Source organism: Tenrec ecaudatus, chromosome 16 (assembly GCF_050624435.1).
Source record: "Tenrec ecaudatus isolate mTenEca1 chromosome 16, mTenEca1.hap1, whole genome shotgun sequence".
NCBI lineage: Eukaryota > Metazoa > Chordata > Mammalia > Afrosoricida > Tenrecidae > Tenrec > Tenrec ecaudatus.
The window spans coordinates 102,698,034-102,721,724 of NC_134545.1; the positions used below are offsets into that span (position 1 = coordinate 102,698,034).

At 48.7% G+C, this 23,691-nt stretch overlaps 1 protein-coding gene across 1 annotated transcript in view; it reads left to right on the forward strand.

Annotated features, from left to right (window-relative positions):
• Positions 1-23,691, forward strand: part of GRK5 (G protein-coupled receptor kinase 5) — a 223,387-nt gene that overhangs the window by 155,689 nt on the left and 44,007 nt on the right. Inside the window, exon 4 of the mRNA XM_075533349.1 lies at positions 21,278-21,355. Coding sequence (XP_075389464.1) covers positions 21,278-21,355 — 78 coding nt within the window. The remainder of the gene's footprint in view (positions 1-21,277; positions 21,356-23,691) is intronic.

Consider the following 23,691-nt stretch of genomic DNA (forward strand, 5'->3'; position numbering starts at 1 on the left):
TAAAATTTGTAATTGTCACCATTGGGGCATACAAGTTGGTGTACTTCTTCTCTGTGGGCTTAGTTTACTCCTCGCTTAGATGGCTGCATGTTTGAATACAAGCCTTTAAAACCCCAGACACCACTATTCCATCTACCGTATATACTAGAATATAAGCTGACCTGAGTATAAGCCGAGGTACTTAATTATTACCTGGGAAACCAGAAAAACTGATTGACTTGAGTACAAGCCTAGGGTAGAAAATGCAGAAGCTATTGATGAGTTTCAATAATCAAAACAAATGAAAATAAAATTACTAAAAATTGAGACATCAGTGGGGTAATGTATTTAAATATTTATTTTAAATAAAAAACATAAATAAAAGGACGAGTCATTTAACATTAGTAAACCAGCATAGTAAGTGGAAAATAGGTTCAACAAAAACAACAATAAGGTATCAAAAATGATACCTTAAGAGTACTATTCCCTGAGCTCAATCAGCAACCAAGCTAAAATGTAAAGAGTTAAGTCCTTCAAAACTGGATTCCTTATCATCATCCGTATCCCAGTGCAGAGTGTCAGCTGGTGTGAGGTCATCATAGACGCTGTCCTCACTGAGATCGCCGTCATCACCATCACTGCTGTCATTTTCATACAAAGCGCAGTCTTCACTGCCATCCATAGCATGACTAATACTACATTTCTGGAAGGCCCATCGCACCATGTCTTCTGGAATGTCTTCCCATTCATCTCGAACCCACTTTGCTATTAACTCGTCAGGCTTCATGAGATTTCCTCCTTTTGTTAGTCGGGCTTGACCAGATGACATCCATTCATGCCACATCCTTCGCACACAGTCTTTAAAAGGCTTATTCAAAGATACACATCATAGGACAGCTCTGATTGGTTAGATGTGAGTAAACAAACATTCAAAGCCCTGCAGTGTCTCTGGGGCTTTGAATGAACAACGGAGAAACGGCAATCACCCACGAGATAATGGTCCTCGTCCCCTTACCTCGGAGGGCCACAGTGAGATGTTACACCTCACTAGGGTACCACTGACCCGTGTATAAGCTGAACCTCAGTTTTTCAGCACATTTTTTGTGCTGAAAAACTCGGCTTATACACAAGTATATATGGTACTTTCTTCACACTTTGCTGCCCCACCCTTATCTTCAGTGATCATTTCCTGATAGTGAGTATTGAGCAGATACTCATGATGGAAGAACTAATTGTTGTTAAGTTGGAGCTAGGATTTAGTGTGAGTCCAGAATTCATTTCTGGTTCTATGCTGCTGCTGCTGCTGCTGCTGCTTCTTCTTCTTAACTTGCTATGACTTGGAAATTAATACATGTGTCATATCATACCATAGTTCAATCGTGTCAAACATAATTTTACAATTGCTTCCATAATCAGTCTCCAAACATACTTTTCCTTCCTGGGCTTCTTGACGTCATCTCCTTCTTACCTCCCCCACCCTTCTATTTCGCCACCCCTCCCCGTTTGAGTGGATGCGTGATATGTTTTCCTTCCCTATGGTCTCCATGTCCCTGGGTTTCATTTACTGAGAAACCGAGAAGCAAATAGCACAGGGTCAAGAGCATGTCCTCCAGTGGCGGCGCTCCTCTGAGATACACCCTCATATACACAAGCATAAGCAGAATGTAACAGAGTAGCCGCCACAGGAATCCTGGGACAATATGTCTCTTAACACGACCATGTACAAGATCAACCAAAGTACATCACTCTCGGTACAGCTGTCTTCTGCTTTCTCAGACCCCATGTGTGTTTCAACTTAAGTCCTCAGATTACTAGTGTTTCTGAGGTGGCAAGTGTCCAGCTTACCCAGTGGGGTTCCCTATGGCAGTGGTTCTCAACCTTCCTAATGCCGAGACCCTTTAATATGGTTCTTCATGTTGCAGGGCCCCCCTCCGACTATCAAATTATTTTTGTTGCTACTTCGTAACTGGAATTTTGCTACTGTTATGTATCAGGTGACCCCTGTGAAAGGGTCGTTTGACCCCCTAAGGGGTTGCCACCCCACAGGTTGAGACCCGCCGTGTGGGGTTTCACCAGTGCAGTTTCTGGATCATACCATTCACCCCGAAGTTCCAGAATTTAGTAACCCAGGACTGTATGGCACCTAGCTCTTTGGCACCCGGCCTGGGTTCCTGGGAGACCCCCAGATGACCTAGGTCATTTCTGCCCACCCCCTGCACGCCGCTAAAGACCCTCCCCACCTAATGTTCCCAAGAGCATCCTCAATCTCTCCTCCACCTCTCACCTGGAGCCCTCCCCTCAACAAACATGCACCTATGTCCCCCCCAAACTTGACCATTCCCTCACCCTACTTCTACACCGTCCCTCCCATGAAACCTCATCCCACTGAAAGCGCCACCTCCCTCTCCGGAGGACCTCACCCGTGGTCCTCCATGTGGCTACCATTCAGCTGACAGCATCCTCTCCCCATCCCCCCTCACCCACCCACCCACCCCCGTGTCCATTTACTCCCAGCCCTCCTGAGGTACTGAAGGCCTCTCTCTGAGATGGTAGCTGCCATTCATACTCAATACCTAGAACTAGAATTAGACCAGTAGGAATTGAAGTATGGTGACACTCTAAGTTAATCATTCGTTCTTTTGCTAATTGCACCACTTCCTTCTGATTACTATTGGGTTACCCAATGGCACATCCACATAAGAAATGCTTGTGTGAGCAGTGGGAGGGGTAGAGGAGCCGATACCAAGGGCTCAAATAGAAAGTAAATGTTTAGAAAATTATGATGGCAACATATGTACAAATATGCTTGGTACAATTGATGTATGGATTGTTATAAGAGCTGTAAAATTATTTTTAAAAAGAAAGAAAAAAATGCTTGATATGTTTCCTGTATTTACATCTTTAAAATAATGAGCCGGTCCTCTAGCACCTTCTGATTGGAACCAATTTGGGTTTGGAACTCCTCACGGATTTAAACAGCTCGCATGTTTCAGTGCGTGGTAGTTAGCATCCTTGCCCATGGGCTGTGGTCTCACCATTGGCTGGCAAGAACTTCTTCACCTTGGTTGCTGAGTCCTTGGTCAGGGCCTCAGTATTCATGTGCAGCTCCCTGGATATCTGGTACAATGCTTTCACTTGGGATTAAATGGGAGGGAGCCACTAGGGTTGGGGTGGAGCGATATGTGTTACCCTTGAATTTTCAGAAGATCTCTTCAGCTCTCGGGTTCAGAAAAAGCTGTGGGGGCATATGCCTTTCCTGGCTTGTCATCACAAAGTGCCACAAAGCGAGTGGCCTTAGACAAAAGAAATATATGATCATCCTACATTTTGGGTGGCTGGGAGCAAGTTTGGGGTATAGGCAGGACCGTGTTCCTTCCCTCTGTCCTTTCCGGGTTTAGTAGCCCCAGGATTTCTCTGCGGTCCTTGGTTTGTAGATGGCATCTTCACCTGCCCTTCCCCTGAGTCTCTCTGTGGTCTCTCTTCTTTCAGAGGGCACTGGAGTCCTGGCGATGCTGTGAGTTAGACGTTATCCTACTAACCGGGAGGTTGGTGGTCAGCTGCTTCTCAGGGGAGAGATGAGGCCTCTGCTCTCATAAAGATTGATCGTTTCAGAAACCTGATACAGGGTTGCTGTGTATTGGAATCACACAGGCAGGGAGTTGTTTTTTTTTTTAAATCTTTTTATTGGGGCTCTTAAGGCTCTTATCACAATCTGTACATACATAAATTGAGCAAAGTACCCTTATACATTCGTTGCACTCGTCACTCTCATAATTCACCTTCCACTTGGGTTCCTGGAATCAGCTCGGTTTCCCTTTTTTTCCCCCCATCCCCCTCCCTCCCCGATCCCACCCCTGGTCCCTTGATAGTTTATAAATAATTATTATATCTTATCTTACACTCCCCGGCGTCTCCCCTCACCCGCCTCCCCATTGCCCATCTCCCAGAGAGGAGGTTACACATAGATCTCCGAGATAGGTTCTCCCTTTCTACACGCCCTTCCCTCCTGGTGTCGCCACTCCCACCGCTGGTGTTGAGGGGTTCGTCTGTCCTAGATTCCCTGTGCCTCCAGATCCCCACTGCACCGCTGTACATCCTCTGGTATAACCAGGTCCGCAAGGCAAGGTAGAATTGGGGTCATGATGATTGGGAGGAGAGGAAGCGTTCAGGAACTAGAGGAAGGTTTTGAGTTTCATTGTTGCTACACTGAACCCTGAGTGGCCCATCTCCTCCTCACTACCCCTCTGGAAGGGGTGTCCAGCTGTCTACAGGTGGGCATTGGGTCCCCATCATGCACTCCCCCTCTTTCACGGTGATGTGATTCTCACCACCACCCCACCTTTGTTGTTGGAGACCTGGTCTCCTCTGTCCTTCATGGTCACCTATGTTGGTGTGCTGCTTCCGTGTGGGCTTTGTTGCTTCTGGGCTAGATGGCCGCTTGTTTGCTTTCAAGCCTTTAAGTCCCCAGACGCTATATCTCTCAGTAGCCGGGCACCATCAGCCTTCTTCACCACACTTGCTTATGCACACTTTCGTCTTCAGCAATTATGTGAGGAAGGTGATCACACAATGATTGTTTTTGTTCCTTTGTATCTGCTACATGGTCCATTCAACACCTTGTATTCGCTTAGGCCGTGTGCTTCTTCTCTGTGGGGGCAGGGAGTTTTTTGTGTTGTTGTTTTTTTATAGGACACTAGTCATATAGGATTTGGAATCACCCACAGCGGTATAATCCACCTTTGCTTAGCTGATAATGTCTTCTAAGATCCTACTTTCCAGGCAAGGTCACAGTCACATACACTGGGGGTAGGACGTCCACATGAATTTTGGGGTGGCACAACTTAATACACAGAGATGACACAGATGGGAACGGGGAGACCTGATAGGAGACTATGGCACCAATCGGGTGAGGCCCCAGTGGGATGGCTCAATTCAAGGTAGAAACCCTTGGCAGTGGTGAGCAATGGTTGGACTGGGGCTGTGTTTTGAAGGCCACGTAAAGAGTATTTCCTGAGGGACTGAGTGTGGGTTTTAGGCATTAAGGAGGACATCCAAGTGTTGACCGAGCAATAAGAGAGCTGGGTGAGAGTAAGGCCACGGTGGACTCTGTCTGGGGCGAGGGTCAGGCAGGCCACCTTCGGCATGCTGAGTTTGAGATGCCCATCAGACCTCCAGTGGAAGGGTCCGAGAGGGGACGAGTGCTCAAGGGGAGGTTTGGGAGCAAGGCCTGGGCTGCGAGAGAAAATGGGGAGTTGCAAGCCACTAGCTGGTAGTTAAAGCCCCGGGACCACATGAGGTCACCAAGGAGGGGAGTGCAGGCGGAGAAGGGGCCCCAGGGGAAGCATACACCAAGCATGGCTCCTGTATTGGAAAAGACGGAGCAGTGGCAGCCTTGGGACCTGCCTAGAGAGCTGACGAGGCAGAGCTCAGGAGCCAGTGGAATTTTCCAGCCATGTGTTTTATTAGACGTTTTTATAGTCCGTTTGAAAAGAAAAGAAAAAATCCAGTGGATGCCCATGCTCGTTCTGGTGGTGCAGACGTTCCCTTGTGCTGGGCCTGTCCCAAGAACTCTTTGCCTTGCCTGAAAGGAAGTGTGAGTCTGGCTCCCCAAGTTGACACCTCAAATGCTCTTTACATCTGTCCTGACGGTGCCGCTGCGTGCGCGAGTTTGGCCCTCTCTCCCCTTGGCATTTTTATCCGCATCCCAGGGAATTAGCGAGGCCTTTCAACACCCCCCGTGACGTCAAGTGCTCAGCCTCTGGAACACTCTTATGCATGAGGACTTTATTGAGTTTTCCAGGGCTGGCACATGTCTCGTCTAACACGTTTCCCTCCATCCACGCCGGTACTCAAGAGAGGGAGGAGACAGCAATGTCCTTGGTGTGGCCATCCTTCCTCGGCCAGGCTGAATTCCTACCAGGTGGCATTGATGAAGAAGAGCCCATCAGAAGAGCCTCTCATGCTCTGGGCTCTGTAGTCCCCAGGAATGACTGCTGTTTGGCATCCTCTTGATGTTTGGGCTGCGGAAGTCACGTTGGAGACTGCAGCTGTGCTTTAAGGGGTGACCGGGGCAGCAGGACTGTTTTGTGGTTCACTTGGCAGACTGTAGAGATTAGTTATTCCTAGAGCTTAAGAGGGGCTCCTCATGCCCCCCCCCACAGAGCTATGGATGGAGTCAGTAATCTAAGCCAAGGCTCTGACTAGGTCAGGTCTTGGGGTAGGGTGGGGGAAGTGCGGGGGTGAGACAGGGCTGAAGGGCTTGCCTGGTTTTAGGATTGGATGGGGCTTAGTGTCAACCCCATAGGCCAAGAGAGGTTTTCCATGGACTTTCAGACGAATGGCCTTCTCTAACCTGTCCTCCGGGGCCTTGACCAGAGGCTGGAACCCCTGAGAGCCTCCCGTCACCACACTTGGGGTTCACTTAAGCCTTCGGGTCTCTTCTCTTTGGGCTGTAGGAAGGCTTGGAAGCTGCTCATCCACCGGCGAGTGTCACTCAGCTCACACTGTGTGTCTCCTATGTGCCCGGCTCTGTTTCAGAGGCTGAGGTCTACACCGTGAGCAGGAGGAGTGCGGTCAAGTGCCATCGAGTCTGTTCCAACCCAGAGCGGCCCTAGGTGCAATAGAATAGAACCCGTGCGCTCCTGCACCCTCCTCACAGTGGTTCCTATGCTTGAGCCCATTGCTGCAGCCACTGCGCCACCTCTTTTTATTCATTTATTCATGTTTTGCGTTACCTCTTCTCATTGAGGGACCTCCTCTTTTTTCATGCCCCCACACTTTACCAAGCATGATGCCCTTCTTCAGGGACTGGTCTCTCCTGACAGTATGTTTAAAGTGGTAAGACTTTGCCACGCTGGCCTCTAAGGAGCATTCTGGTCAGACTTCTTCCAAGACAGATCTGTTTGTCCTTCTGGCAGTCCCACATCGCAATTCAAATGCATCGATCCCCCCTCCCCCCTGCCCAGGCTTCCTTATTCAGTGCCCAATTTTCACATGCATATGTGGCAACTGAAAATACTATGGCTTGCTTTCTGGATAAATGAAACATGGAAAACAAATAAATAAAGGCATTTTTAAAATGAAGTGACCACGAGACCCAGCTGTGACTTCTCCAAACCTAACTCACCGCTGTTGAGTCGATGCTGACTTAGGGCAACGCCCATAGGACTCCGTGGGACCGCCTTGTGGCCTTCTGAGGCTGTCAGTCATCACCGGAACAGACAGCCTCCACTTCCAGAGAATTTGTGGCTTCAAACACCACCAGCAGCTCCATGGTCACCCATTGGGCCACTAGGGCTCCCAGTTATGTGTTTACTAACTTATTAAATATTAGGTATGTACGAGAGAGCTTGAAGGAGTTTGTGGGAAAATTTAATTCTTTGAAGCGCCCTCACCCGCTTGTGGAACAAATGGCCTCAACATTTTGTGACTTGAGGAAACAACAAACGTGTGTTGAAAGAGGTTCTGCTCAGTATAGTGTCCTAGATACATACTTTAGGATGAGCCCGGCAACAGAGGCTAAGTCCAATTGGCCCAAAGAAACGGGCATGATCCCAAAGCATCAAAAAGAAAGTCGAAGGAGCAGACGAAGCCAGCAGAAAAGCAGAGTGCCTGGAGCAGCATGGACACTGGGGCCAGCATTGAACAGCCACTTCAATGGGGCGTCCAGAGAACAACTGCCAACAGAGCAGAGCTGGTGGCAGACCGTCTGTGCAAATAATGCTGGGGAGAAAGGACAAAGCACAAGCCCCACCCACTCACGTGGCAGTAAGAACACACAGTGCCCGGCCCAGCAACCAGCGAGGATGCTCCCTGTACCCACGCCGCAGTGACAGCTAGACAAACCCAGCACCTCACACATCACACCATTCATATCTTGACAGGTGCCATCGACACCTCTGCCGAACAACGTGCAGGAGATGTGAGTGCTCTCATCCCACATCAGGCAGGCTGCACTATCACGCATCCCACCCCCAGACAGCTCCCGCAGGCCGTCTGCACCTGCACTGAACCCCCTTGGCTCCCCACTTCCTACTGAGATGCCACTTGGGGTGTGCACAGCAGACCTGCCACACTCATTTGAGTAGCATTCCCTCCTGGTGGGAAACACGCACTAACTGCTAGCACCGACCCAGAAGGACCCTGCAGTCCCCCAGGGACTGTGAAGGGACCCTAACCATCCAATACTTGCCACCCAGGACTAAGGAAAGAACCTGCTCTCCCTCCTCCACTCAACCCGGTAGGAGAAGACATATGAGCATAATCACAGACAACTCATGTGTGGGTGTAATCCACCATACCCATTAGTGAGAGGCAGTCATGCCCAGCCAGCCACAAAACAGCAGCAATCAAAGCACTACAAAGGAAGACAGGCAGTCTAACAAGAACGAGAAGAAACCAAGCTCCAGGTACATCAAAACCAAGCCAAACAAAAAGCCAACGCAAAAGAAACATCCATGAAATCAATTTAAAAGTAGATACATAAATAAACTAACACCAGAATGCCTTGGAGACAGCAGACAATAACACTTCATTCAAGGAGGCTTTAAAAAGTTCATAATAAATGAAAATGTTGCCTAGACTTGTTCAACCCCCCTTCTATGGAGGGAGAAACACAATGGCTCAAAGAAAAGAGCAAAACGGAGGGGCCGAAGCCCTTCCCAGGGAAGAAATGGTAACAGAGCCACCTGAAAAAGACATCGAATGGCATTTATATATAGGATCTTGAAAGTGATTGAAAAAAACACAGACAAGACCCTAGAAGAATTCAAGAACCGAATGACAAAGTAAATAGATAATTAGAAATCAAGCAAAAAGAACAACTAGAAATCCAAGAGATCAGTAAAATATCAGAAATAGATGTTAGTTGAAGCAATGGAAGAAAGAATCAGTGAAATAGAGACCAATCCCTTGATACTGATCTGTTTGAGAAAGCAACAAAACAAATAGAAGAAGGTAAATTTAGGTGTAAGTGCAATTCCAGAAGAGGAGGAAAGGGGGGGGGTTGGGAGAAACATCCAAAAAAGAGAATTTTGGAAGATTTATTTATTTGTGAATTTTAATGAATAGTTTTATTGGGGGCTCTTACCGCTCTTATAACAATCCGTACATCGATTATATCAAGCACATTTATACATATGTTGCCATCATCATTTCCAAAACATTTTCTTTCTATTTGAGCCTTTGGTGTCAGCTCCTCTTTTTTCCTCCTCCCCACCTTACGAACCCCTAATAATTTATAAATTACTTTTATTTTCATATTTTACACATCCACTCTCCCTTCACCCACATTTCTGTTGTTCATCCCCTTGTGGGGTGGGGGGGCGGGGAGGTGGTCATCAGTTCCCCTTTCTCCCCCTTGTCCCCCCCCACCTTACCCCTAATCTCACGGTATCGCTAATCTCATTATTGGTCTTGAGGAGGTTATCTGTCCTGGATCCTGTGTGTTGAGAGCTCTTACCTGTTCAGGGTACATACATGCTCTGGTCTAGCCAGATTTGTAAGATAGAAGCGGGGTCATGATAGTGGGGGTCGGGAAACATTAAAGAGCTAGAGGAATGTTGTATGTTTCATTGGTGCTACACTGCACCCTAGCTGGCTCGGCCCTTCCTTGTGACTCTCTTATGAGGAGATGTCCAGTTATCTAAGGATAGGCTTTGGGACTCCATTCTGACGCACCTCATTTGCATCAAAATGGTTGATTGTTTTGGGTCTCCTGATGCCTGATATCTGATCCCGTTGATACCTCGTGATCACAGGGTTGGTGTGCTTCTTCCATGTGGGCTTTGTTGCTTTCCTGCTAGATGGCTGCTTGTTTAACTTCAAGCCTTTAAGACCCCCGATGCTATATCTTGTAATAACCAGGCACCATCAGCTTTCTTCACCACTTAACTTATACACCCATTTTGTCTTTAGTGATCTTGTCAAAAAGGTGAGCATCACAGAATGGTAGGTTATTAGAACAAAGTGTTCTTGCATTGAGGAAGGACTTGAGTAGAGGCCCAATGTCCGTCTGCTATTTTAATACTTAACCTATAAATATGTGTACCTGAACCTATATCCCTGTCGGTATATAATAATATATTTACATATGTACCTGCCTATGTGTATACTTCTATAAATGTCTTTTGCCTCCTAGTTCTTGGAAGATTTATTGACAGAAAACTTCTTACTATCATGAAAGAGAAGAGAAGATTTCAATTTAAGAAGCACTATAAATCCATTACACAAAGTCTCCAAGGCATAGCCTAATCCAGCTGGTGAGAAAAAATGCAATATTACCTACAAAGGATGGTCAGTAGTGACTTAGTCTTGGTTCCTCAGCAGAAGCTTTGCAGACAAGTAAACAGAGGATGGCATATCTGAAACCCTGGGTGGGGTAGGGGAATTGCTAACCAAGAATCATATATGCAGCAAAAGAGTCATTCAAATACAATGCTGAAACCACAACATTCCTAGATAAACAGAAATTATGGAATTTTATAAAAACCCACACCAACTTCACAAGAAATTTTAAAAGGGATCCTTAATAATACCAGGCAAGAACCTGAGATTAAGACACACAGGAGCATCACCTAGAGTTAAAAAATTCTCAAAAGGAAAATAAAACTGGAGACCGGGAACCAGAGATCTCAATCTGTAAATGACAGCAACTTCTAAACAAAAATGGGGAGTACGTGGTAATGAATGACGTAGTTATAGAACTTCATATGGAAGGTGGTAGAAAGATAGGACAGTGTTTTAAATTTAGGAATATATGAGTACACTTCAGAATAACCACAGAGAAAGCACATCTCTTCACCAAACTAAAGAAGAAGAAAATAAAAGGGACTCAGAAACACAGCGTCAATAACAGCGAAGGCAATAAAAAGAAATCCATGAACTCAGCACAGAAAATGAAGCAGAACAAAGAAACTATTTGACACCACAAAAGAGCATGACAAACAGACAGCAGTACATCCTTACCCATCGGCCATCACACTGAATGTAAATGGCTTAAAAGCCCCAGTCAGGAGACAGTGAGTCAAAGAGTGGATAAAAACAACAACATTATCCATCAATATGTTGCCTACAAGAGACACAGCTTAGAACCAAAGACAGAAATATGTTAAAGATCAAAGGATGTGGGGGAAAGTATGTACATTTATCTGTCTAGATATCTGGATATCTATCTAGATATCTAGATATACTAAACAGTAACCAAAAGATACCAGGAATGGCCTTTAAGTAAAATGGATTTTAAGTAAAAATTCATTATAAAAGGCAAATGTGATGGTTAAGGTTGTGTGTGAACTTGACTAGGCCATGCGACTTGGGTTTGTCAGTTGTGATGTAGCATGGCAGTTCTGTAATGATGTAGTTTACCCTGAGTTCTTATATAATGGAATCACTTCCATGATGAAACTGGCTAGGAGCAGCCAATCCAAGAAAGGGAGTTTCTTTTAGGGGGTGGGGTGGGGTAGATGGCCTGCATCCATTTGGACACTCTGGTCAATCTCTTTGGCTTTTTGCTCAATTCAGATCTTGTATCTGACTGGTTATCATTTGGCCTGTGATTCTTTGCACTTGAACCTGTGTTACCTGCTGGTCTTTAAATCTGTTGGCCTCTACATCAGTGAGGCAGCAGCCTACCTTCTTACGTGCTGATCTAGAGTTTATCATTCCCAGCAACTAAATGAGTCAGGAGAAGCTTCCAGTCTGATGTGTGGCCCACAGACTTGGGACTACAACTATGTCAACCATCTCCTTGAAATGAAGCAACCCGTGTGTGTGTGTGTGTGTGTGTGTGTGTGTGTGTGTGTGTGTGTGTGTGTGGTGAATATGACGGGGCTTCAGAAAGGTCATGGGAAAGTGGAACAGAAAGATAACGGAATTTTCCAATGATGCACGCACACACGTATTCATACACACACATAACTGGGTCAAAAAGTATTGCATCTGGGGTTCCAGATCATACAGGCACAGGGTTATTCCAAACAAAACATGTTTAAACAGGGTGCTGTGATCATTGGGCGGCTACAGACAAATTCACTCAGTAGGATGCCTTCCAAAAGAGGGACAGTTCCGTACAATGGGGGGTAAAACCAATGTTGAGGTCAAGATTATCACAGATTTTTTAAAATTTATTAAGTCATTTTATTGGGGCTCTTATTGCTCTTATCACAATTCATACATACATCCATTGTGTCAAGCACATTTGTACATATGTTGCCATCATCATGTTCAAAACATTTTATTTCTACTTGAGCCTTTGGTATCAGCTTATTTCCCCCCTCCCCAACTCTCCCTCCCTCATGAACCCTTGATAAGGTATAAATTATTTTTTTTCATGTTTTACACTGACTGCTGTCTCCCTTCACCCACTTTTCTGTTGTCCATCCACCTGGAAGGGGGTTATAATGTCAATCATTATGATTGGTTCCCCCTTTCTCCCCTCACCTTCCTCTTCCCCTCCTGGTATCACTACTCTCATTATTGGTACTGAGGGGTTTTTCTGTCCTGGATTCCCTGTGTTTCCATTTCCTATCTGTACCAGTGTACATCCTCTGGTCTAGCCAGATTTTTAAGGTAGAATTGGGGTCATGATAGTAGGGGGAGGCAGGCGCATTAAAGAACCAGAGGAAAGTTGTACGCTTCATTGGTGCTATCCTGCACCCTGACTGGCTCATCTCCTCCCCATGGCCTTCTGTAAGGGGATGTCCAATTGTCCACAGATGGGCTTTGGGTCTCCATTCTGCCCTCCCCCTCATTCATATCGATATGACTTTTTTTCTGGGTCTTAGATGCCTGATACCTGATCTCACTGATACCTCATGATCATACAGGCTGGTGTGCTTCCTCCATATGGGCTTTGTTGCTTCTCAGCTAGAGGGCTGTTTGTTTATCTTCAAGCCTTTAAGACCCCGGATGCTATATCTTGTGGTAGCCTGGCACCATCAGCTTTCTTCACTACATTAGCTTATGCACTCATTTTGTCTTCAAGGATCATGTCAGGGAAGGTGAGCATCACAGAATGCCAGGTTTTTAAAACAAAGTGTTCTTTGTTGAGGGAGTACTTGATATAGAATTTTTAACAGAAGTCAAGTGGACATCTTTCCAAATCATTGGAGCTGTGCAAGAAGTTTAAAGGAATATTGTCCCAAAGAAAACAATAGGTTTTAGATCAGCGGTTCTCAATCTGTGGGTCGCAACCCCTTTGGGGGGTGTGTGTCGAATGACCCTTTCACAGGCATCGCCCGATTCATAACAGTAGCAAAATTACAGTGATGAAGGAGCAACAAAAATAAATTTATGGTTGGGGGTCACTACAACACGAGGACGTGTGTGAAACGGTTGCGGCATTAGGAAGGTTGAGGACCACAGTTTTAGATGGATCATGCATTTTAAGGAAAGTTGGGAAGACTTCAAAGATGAGGGCAGAGAGATTAGCTCGGGGCTTGGGGATTGCCAAGAGATACTCTCAATAGGCACTCATGGGAGCTTATTATAAAGATTTTTTCAGTTTTCAATTTAAGCAAATTGAAAAAGGTCAGGAAATTTGCACCAAGGAATTCTTTTCTATCAGAATGCTCCTGATCGTTCTCTTTTTTAAAAATATGAAACCATTTTGACACTTCTTCCACATGTGATACCATTCAGTTGTTCAGCCATAGCCAGGAGAGTTGTACCATCATTACTGCGGTCAACTGGAGCACATTTTCCTCCTCCTTGCGCTCACCATCAGTGTAGCTTCTACGATCTATGCAGCCACGCATTCTCCAAGTCGGCCCCTCCGCATGTATAATTCTGTGCCATGATTCTACTCTCCATGTGTGCAACACAATTCATCTACTTTTCCAAATTAGTCCACCACCATTAAATTAAACTCGGTGCCCCCCCCCCAGCAAAAACTTCCTCTTTCACCCACGGTCACCATAGGTCCACTGTGGTTTCTCTCCTTTCTTTCTTTGCTCGTTCTTTTAAGGCCGCAAGAGCAGTCATTGAGAATTCCACTGGGAAACCTTGCCCTGTCCACCCTACCGTTCTGATCTTGTGTCCCTTTTGGCTGCTTTTTGTTTCCAAAACAAAAAACATTTCTGAGGAGCACGATCTGAGTCCCTTGAGGATTCCAAAATCGCTGTTTTGGCATGGTGCAAATCCAAGTGCACCGAATTCTTCAGAAAGGGTTGGAGAGATGGAAACACTGCCTCCAGAAGGATATAGATAGATAGAGGCTGTGTTCAGAAATGGTAGCTTCACATTTTGATATTTTTGCTTAAGAAAGGTTTGTAGGGTTTTGTAGCAATAATCTTTGAGTTACCCTTGTATACCATAGAGGGGGCGCAGTTATGGATACTGCCCAGATACAACCAAATGCATTCCTGGATAACTTTATGGGTTTTGAAGGCTTGGCCCATCAACTTGTGGGGTAACTCGGTCAATTGGCATAGCATAGTTCATGGACAGTGTTCTGCATCCTACTTTGGTGAAAGGCACCTGAAATCTTTCTTAAAAGCTATGAGTCACCTGCTCAGGTATAACTGCTCTGAAAGGAAAGAGCATTAGCTCACTGCCATCGAGTGGACGCTGACCCGGAGCATCCCTACAGAGCAAGGTGCAAGTGCCCCTTTGGGTTTCAGAGACTGTCACTGGTTGCGGGAGTCGAAGGCCTTGTCTTTCTCCCCTAAGATTGGCTGGAGGTTTCGAACTGCTGACCTTGCAGTTAGCAGCCCAACCAGTAACCACCAGAGATCCTCAACAAGAATGAAGGAAACCGAAAACTCAGCGAAGAAGCTAGTCACAGGACTCATTAGTGAGTGAATTAGTGCCTCATCTCGCCTGAGAGCAGGACTAGATCGTGCCTGGATACCACCACCAGCTGTTTGACTAGGGACACAAGAGAACGTCCTGGATAGAAAAGGAGGGAAATGAGAACAAAACTCAAATTCCTTCAAATCGCGACTCGTGGGTTACTAGAGACCTGGGGGACCCCCCAAAAAACTATTGTGCTAAGATACTTGAAATGAAAGCCATTCCTGGTGGCCTCCTTTTATCCAGACCCCAGATTAAACTACAAGATGAACAATCTCACCCCTGAATACTGTGCTTCCTTAAATAACCAGCTAGAATGTCATAGCTGACCAGTGGTCAACATTTACTCTAAAAAAAAAATGGAGGTGCACGATACAACTGTTAATTAGATTGATAGGAACAGAGCCCCCCAAATTGGAAGCAATGAGAACGTTAATACATTATGAAAGGCATCATAGAACAAGCTGTGTAGAAAATTTTAAATGGGAACTTAATCTGCTCTGTAAATTTTCACCGAAAACACAGTAAAACGTATAGTTTGAAATGTATCCCATGATGCCGACCGCAATTCTCACAAGGTGTCAGCCTTCTCACGATTTTCAGTTTGTTTGCTCTGTTTCCGTTGCTCTAGCTTCCCCACCCCCTCCTTGCATTTTCTCCTTTGCTTTTGGGTAAATGTTGGTCGTTTGATCTCATAGAGTTTATTGTTTCAAGGAGTGCATTATTCATTTGTGAGATTGTTTATTTTATAAGCCAATTTTATTATTTGGCTTTAAGATGACTTCTAAAACTAGCTCAGGTCCAAGTTCCAAGTACAATCGTCTCGGGGTTCCTCTGGTCTCTATCAGTTCAGTAAGCCTAGCCAAGTTTTAGGATTTTGAATTTTGTTCTACATTTTCCTCCGTTCTATCTGGTATACCAGGCCATCGCCCCTCCTACCACTTGCATCTTTCTTTTACGACTTAGTCTCTGAGGTCCACACAGTCATTTCTGTAACATCCTGTTAGTGACCCGTGCTGGCTCTATTCTGTGTGGCAAGAGTCTTCTCAGGGGTTTGAACAGCAGTAGGCAAGGGTTGTTGGAGCCTTTGGGGTTGAGCAGCAGGCCCCTAGTTGCCCTGTCTGATCCTCCCAACAAAGTTTCAATAGTCCCTGGGATCCAAGAAGAAGCAGGTCAGTGACCACCAGTCTGCAGGACATGCAGGTACAAGGTTGGGTCCTGGTAGGCACTCAGAGTGTGGATTACTGAGCGTTTCATGATGGGCTGCTTACAAGGTGGTAGGTAGCATAGCACGACAGTGGATTTTCTGGTCAGTGTACCTCGGGCCCAGCCACTTGGCAATGCTGATCAACACATGACTGTGATGATATCTTATTCTGGCTTCTCTAGATGGGCAAAACCAGTGCGATTTGTATGTAAATATATAAAGACAGAGATTTGAAGGGTATGGCTCACACACTTGTGGAAGCTGACAAGTCCTGAATCCATGGGGCCAACAGAAAACTGGGGACCCCTGCTGGTTCAAGGATTGCAGGGGACTGACTAGGCCAGGATGTGCAGTTCAGGCAGCAGGCTGGAGACTCCTGCAGGTCTCCATTCCCAAGAACTGGAGCTCAGGTGACAAGAAGAGTGGAGGGTTGAGAAAGAGAGAGTGCATGGGCTTTGTCAGATCGCCTATTTATATACTGGAGGCAGGCCACACCCCCTTTTAACTCATTGGCTGCCCAAGTCAGATCACAAAATGAAAGATGATTACATTGTATTATATTATGGAAGAGTCCCTAAGCCAGTGTTTTGCCAAATCACTGGGAATCTTAGCCCCAGTCAGTATGGCACCTAACATTAACCGTCATAGATACTTGGCAGATTTCAGCAGAGCTTACTGTCTAAGATGGACTCGGAACGGAAGAAAAGTCTGGCATTGTCCCGGAAAATCAGCCAATGAAAACCTATGGATCACAACAGTTCAATCCTACTGGGAATGGGGTCACCATGAATTAGGGCAGCCTCCACTGCTTAACAAGGAAACCAGTAACAAAGGGTGCAGTCCACCCAGGGTAGCAACAGGGGCCGTCCTTACCACCACCAGGCCTGCCGGGGCAAGGGAGGGTAGGAGCGTCCAGGAACCAATGGGAGCTGCAAGTTACTCGTCTAGCCTGTTAGATACAGGAACCCAGAGTCCCCAGGCAGGAAGGGGTCAGGGGTGCCAACCCCACAGTGTGGTGGAGAACAGAGCAGAGTGCCTCCCCGGCACACATGGTCCCCACAGGCAAGCTGCAGAGGCCAGTGTGGGTGGACTGGGTGTTTCTCCCGAAAGGACAGCAGTGAGCAGCTCTGCCATCTGGCCGTGTCATTCATCCCTGCTGAGGGGACTCTGGAAAAGCTGACAGCATCAGTAATTACAGAAGCTGGAGGTGGCAAGACCTCAGAGCATCTGACTCCATCTTCCGGTCAGGGAGGAGGAGGTGGCATCTTCCATTCAGCAAAGGACAGGAGAAACCTGGCTCAGTCTCTTACTCTTTAAGCCTGCACCGGCTTCTCCGAGTCCTTGTGGCGGGCCCTTTCAACCTGCTCTTGGCCTTCAGCATCACTTCAGAGAAGCTGTCTTCCAGGGCGACCGTCTCCACCGGCGTTGTCTGCATGGGTGATGCCAGCAGAGCAGGGCAGGAGAGTGTCACAGGCTAGCAGTGAGGCTGCACACAGTTAGCTATCTTCTCCGGTGGCCACGGTGCTCTGATTAACGTTTTCTTCTGGAAGGGCAGCCTAGCGTTCTGCTCTGTGTATTAGGACAGCACTCCCCATGACGGCCAGTCCCAAGCTTCAGCCTCCTGAGGACAAAGAGAGGCGCCCTTGGCCGGCTCCCAGGGTGTGTCAGGGGCAGAGCCATGTCCTCAAGTCCACTGACAGAGATGCTCCGTGGAGCCCTGGTTGGTAGGGTGTCAAAGGGAATAGCCAGCCAAGAGGAACATGTGTGCCTCTTTGCTGGGGGCCAGGGGATGAAGGACAAGGCCCACCCTCATCGCCATTGACAAAAGCCTTTCTCCTATAGATGGGGGTCCCCGCCAGGGCCTCCCTGGCAAGCCTGGCCCTCCGTCTGCGTCGAGGGCCTTGTCTGGCTCTCATGTCCCCAAGTCAAATCTGATGGTACACCCTAGCCTGCTGGCACAGGCTCTTCTTTACTGCTTCACTCTTCTGCCATCCACTGGTTTGGGACACGTCCACTCCCTGGGCAGGGTGTCCCCGTCATCGGATATCTCCTTGGCTCTGCCCGCAGGCTGGACTGCCATGGTGGCCCTGTAAATGGGCCTTCTCTTCCAGGGCCTCCTGGGGGACTTGCGCCCCCACACGCCCCCAGCCCCTCTCAGAGGTCACTTGCGGAGACGTGGGCCTGTCGCTCCAGGTTCAGCTGGAAGCCTCCGATTGGACCCCTGCCTCCCCACACAAACGTCCTTCAAGTGGTGGCGCCCTGGCGTGGGCTCACAGAGAAAGGCCCTTTGATCCCCGCCTGGTGCCTGTCCCCGCGTGCTCCCGCCTGCCTCCCTGTAGGGCTGTGGCCCCCACTTGCCTGCCCGCCTGGCTGGGCCACTGCTCAAAGGTAGCTGACCTGAAAGCCATGTTATTCTTATTTTTTTCACATGGGTTTTCATACCCAGAGCAGTGATATTTTCAGCGGCTTGTTGAGGCCAATTAGCAGCCTCAGAGCTCTCTTTGGCGAAAGAGAGCCGCCTTCCCAGCGTGGGACCATGCGGGTCTCACCTTCTGACTGATACCGAGTTACCCCAAAGGGTGGTCGGCTGTTTGCCCAGTACCCACGCCCTGCAAAGCAGCCTGGGTAAATTCCCAGACCACCTGGCGGGCAGTCTGGGAGTAGCTGGACACTCGTGCTTTCCTTCCTCGCCCTGGAATGAGGTGGTCAGTTTTGCTCTATAAGAACCCCTCAAAGACACAGCTCCAAGCTCCATCACTTGCTGACTCTTGTTCTTGAACCAATAATCTGGGCCATAGTTTCTTTAAATGTAAATCAAGAACCTACTTATGTGTGTGGGGGGGTGTGTAGATGCTGTGAGTGAGCAACTTTGTACATATGTATGTGTATAAGAGTGAGAGAGAGAGAGAGTTGCAGGACTCTGGGGAAAAGAGAGGGAGATAAAATAACAGGAAAAGATCAAGAAGTAGGAACTCGGCACCCCCACAGGGTCACCTTCATGGTGAGGGGGAACCAGACTGTGGAGAGAGGGATTCTGACTAGGTGGCCCTGTGGCCATGGCTGAGCCTCAGAATCCATCTCTCTGCAATGAGGAGACTGACCTCCTAGAAACACCATCCCAGGGCCCTCCGACCCCAGGCCAGGAGAGTGGTCTGGCTTCAAAGCTGGCTCAGCGCGAGTGGGGACCATACCAGCTTGCCTTCAGATGGCCCCCTGCTGCCTGGCTTTGTCCTCTCCTGGGCATGCCTTCCTCTTCAGGGCTGGACTGAGGAAAAGTGACCCTCCAGGAGAGGCAGGAGGGGCTCTACCACCCTGGGAAAGCCTGTGCTAATGTCACTTCTGTTGGTGGAAAGATTTCCTGGGGCCCTAGGCTGACAGATCCCCAGGTGGCGGGGTTTTAAATGGTTCTGGACTGCTTGCGATGGGTTCCTTTGTCCCACGGAGAGAGTTAGCGTGCTCTGGCCCCTCATCCCCCAGGGTCTCGTTGGAACTTGGCAAAGGTGTACAGCAATGAAAAGGCCCGTGTGGCTGAGGCCTCACTTCCTTGGAGCTCAGAGTGCACCCACCTGGCCAGCGAGTCCAGAGCTATAACTCCGTCGATGGGCCGTGATAGGAAAGAGCTTTGGGTTTGGAGGTTCAAGGCCCAGTCCCTCCGCCTCCATGTGTTACTTTGCCACTCTCACCTCCTGCTCTTCACCTCTTTAGCAGAGCCAGGGTGACCCGGCTGCCCCCTCACTTCCCAGGGTTTTCAGGCTCAGACTCGATCAGCTCAAAGGTCTCGGTTTGTGCGCTGGGTAAATAGGCAAACCTGGCAAGACGAGGCGACCGTGTGGGTTTGTTTTGCTTTGTGTGCATGGTCTCACCATGGCAGTGGTGCCCACTCAGTGGCTAGGCATTGTGGGCTTGTGATGGGCCAGGCTCTGGGCTAAGACAAGCTCCATCCCGTAGCCCCGTCACTCTGTCCTGTTGGCACCTGACTCTGTGCCTGGTATAGCGAGGCTGGCACCAGTTACCTGCCATCACAGAGTAATGCTGTCATAACAGAAAATGCCAGGGGGTGACTTGAAAAACGGGGTTTTGTCTCACAGGTGTGGGCTCTGGAGTCCAAATTCAGGGGCTTCAGGGCAAGGCTCTCTATCGACTTCAGGGAAGATCTCATCTCTCTCCGTGTCTGCAGCCCAGGGCACTCTGGGAGCTCCCCAGCTGCTTGTAGAGATCTTTTCACATGGTATCCGTCTCCGAGGAAGCCTGGTGGTATAGGGGTTAAGAGTTGGGATACTAACTGCAAGATCAAGAGTTTGAAACCATCAGCTACTCTGTGGGAGGAAAACGAGGTTGCCTGCTCCTGGGACGAATACCAGGATAGTAAATGGAAGGATAGAATGGGCGATGTAAGATGTGAATAAATAATAATAACGATACATGATATATTGAGGGTTTATGGGGGCAGCAGGGAGGGGGAGGGAGGGAAAAAAGCTCATCAAAGGGCTCAAGTAGAAAGAAAATGTTTTGAAAATGATGATGGCAACATATGTACAAATGTGCTTGACAAAAAAGATGGATTGTGATAAGAGTTGTTAGAGCCCCCAATAAAACGATTTTATAAAAAAGAAATTGTTGATACCATCAATTGTACGTGTCTTTGATATAACAGTTGTATGGATTATTAGAATATATGTAAGAGCCCCCAGTAAAATGGTTTATTTTTTTAAAGATTTATAGCTTTGGAAACCTCCTTGGGGTCACTGTGAGTGGACACTGACTGAGTGGCAGTGGGGAGTGTGTGTGTCTATTGTCTGTTCTCCTCCAGGTATAAGACCCCTTTCCACTTGAGTAAACCTCATCAAAAGGCTCTATTCACAAAGAGGCCACAGTGCCAGTGTCCAGCATCACCTCCTGGGGGGTAGACTCCCTCCCAGAATCGTGGGCAATTGTCTGAGGTTGTGCAGCAAGTGCCTCAAGGTGGCCTCCCTGCGTTCCCCCCAGTTTGGTGGCCTGTTAATGGCCCATTTTCTTTGACTCATTGAAGTCCAAGGTTCTCCACCCCAGCTGTCCAGCTTCCCTTCCCAAGGGGGCTGACTCTCTGTCGGTGTGGAGCCCCAGTCCCAGGCTTTGTTCCTGGGGGTTCCCACCTGCAGCTCGACAGGGAGTCCACGGAGACCCCCGAGTGATCGGGTAGGATGTCTGGGCCTGGCCCGGTCCTCTTCCCTCTTTGGGCCTCAGTGTCCTGCCCAGTCGGAGGAGAGAATTCAGACACTCATGAGCAAATGTACAATTGTCCCTTTCCTCCTTCTATTCTAGGCAGACTATGAAGTTACTCCAGATGAAAAACTGGGAGAGAAAGGGAAGGAAATAATGACCAAGTACCTCACCCCAAAGGTAAGAGGGCTCCCCACCCGGCAGCAGGAGGGGCAGGCGCCTTGTCCAGGAGTGGGTGCTCCAGAGCCGGGTGGCATGGTTGGTGGTGGTGGTGCTGTGTCGCTGCCGCCCATACTGCATCCGGCCACTGTTCTTGGCGGGGGGCATTCTCGGCATCTCACAGAGGGAGCGCCAGCCTCAGACCCAGAGCTGAGCTCTTCCGCTGGCAGACATCATCACACCCCTCACAAGAACGTTAAACCTGGGCAGGAGTGGCAGGGCTGATGCAGGTGTGGCCCCGACAAACTCCAACACCGAGCAGGGCCGCTGTTGTGGGAGCCGCACGGAGCCCTCGGCAAGCAGCCTGCTTTGCAGAGCTGCTGACTTGGGCCTCTGCTATGTCTGCTGTGCGGGTTCTCAGGTGGAAACGTGGCCACACGTGGCCAACACCGCTGGTGGCGTAGTGGTGGGGCTGCAGGGGGGTGGCTTTTGTTTTTAATCTCCTGGCCCTCATTTGGACCAAGTTCACGTGGACATAAGCATGCACACACACACCCCTCACCCCACCCCCAGCTCAGAGCGGGCGCTGAGAGTTCCAGGTGGGCGCTGTTTGTGACCCCGAAACGTTTGCTTGTGTGATAACCATGATGGGGTCCAATGATCTTCACCTTTTGGTGCACCACCTTTCTTTGGAATGGGCACCAACATGGATCTCTGCCAGTTGGTGGCCAAATTCCTTGGCACAGACAAGTGAGCGCTGCCAGGATCGCCTCCACTGCGGAAGCGCCTCCCCTGGCATCTGTCGATTCCTGGAGCCTTGTTCTGCTCCTGGGCCTGCAGTACAGCTTGAAGGTCCTCCCTCCGCTCCAGCAGTCCTTGTGCACAGGCTCCCTCCAGAAGTGGCTGGGTGCCTACCAACCAGTGCTGATACAGTGGCTCTGGATCTCCTCCCATCTGCTTTGGAGATGTCCTGCGCCCATCCTTTCCATCTTTCCCTGGTGGGATCCTTCAGTAGCCCCACTGAACGTTTGCACTGCTCCTGCGGTTACTTCAGCTGGAGAGGGGCCGAGCCTGCGCTTCCCTGACTGTTCTCTTGTTAGGAGGCTCCTGAGTCCGCCTCAGCGATCTCCGTGCAGCTCTGGAGCCTCCACCATTTCTTCTTCTGCTTTGGCAGCGCCTTGGTCGAGAGCAAGTGGCAGAGTCTTTTCGGACACCTGCATCGGTCTTTTCTTTCTCCCCCGTCTTTGTGCTGACCTTGGGCTTTCTTCTGGACTGAAATCCTTGATGGCATCCCCCCACTTGTCTTGCCTCGTGTTCAGGGGGTCAGACCTGCTCTTGAGGCAGTCTGTGAATTCAGTGGGTCATATGGTGACTCTCAGGGACTCGCTCTCTTTCTTTCGTTCTTTTTTCTTTCAGTCTCAACTTGAACTTGCATGGGAGCAATTGGTGGTCTGCTTCAAAATTGGTCCCTTGTCTTGTTTACTGACGGATAATGTTGAGCTTCTCGTTGTCTATTTCCACATTCATAAAAAAGCTAAAACAAAAAACTGTCTGCTATGGAGTCTTTCCTGACTCCTAGCGAGTCTAGAGGAGAAAGAAGAACTGCCCTGAGAGCTTCCGAGACTGACTGGCCTGCCATTCAGGAGTAGAAAGCCACCCAGCGCCATGCCTGGCTCCTGCTGCGGGGCCGTCAGTCCTAGGAGGTGGAATGATAAAGAGCGCAGGAACCAAGCTCCCGCAATGTGCCCGGCACTCCTAGACATTCTCTTGGATGGGTTCGGTGCCCACGAAAGGGATGTGGCTGTTCACAGACCAGCTGTGGGGCCCAGGGTGCTGGGTCACTTGTTAAGGCTGCCTGGCTGGTAGTATCTGCAGCTGCCCCCTGGGGAGGCCTTTCCCAACGACCCTCTGTGTCTCTGACATGCAGTGAGGGCCCGCCATGTGCCAGGCACGGCCTCAATCAATCCTGCTGCCCCCTATACAGTCCACCAGCTCGGCCCTGCAGACAAGCAGGGTTCTCCGGAGGGGGGGGGGGGGACTTCCATTGCCCCAGCTAGTAGGGGCAGAGCAGGATGGGAACCATATAGATGTGTTTCCTCGGTAAAAACCACAAAGTAGGTGGCTTGGAACAGCAGTGTGAGAACTCCCCGGTCTTTCTCAGCCTGAATGCAAGGTCTGGTCAGACCTTGTGCTCTCTGAAGGCTCCCGGGAAGGTCCTTCCTCGTCTCGTCCAGCTTCACGTGGTCCCAGGCAGGCCTTGGTGTGTGGCGGCATCCCTCCAACCTTGGCTGCCGCCTTCCCCTCTGGGTCACTTCTCTACTCTGTAAAGACATCAGTCAGGTTGAATCAGGGTCATC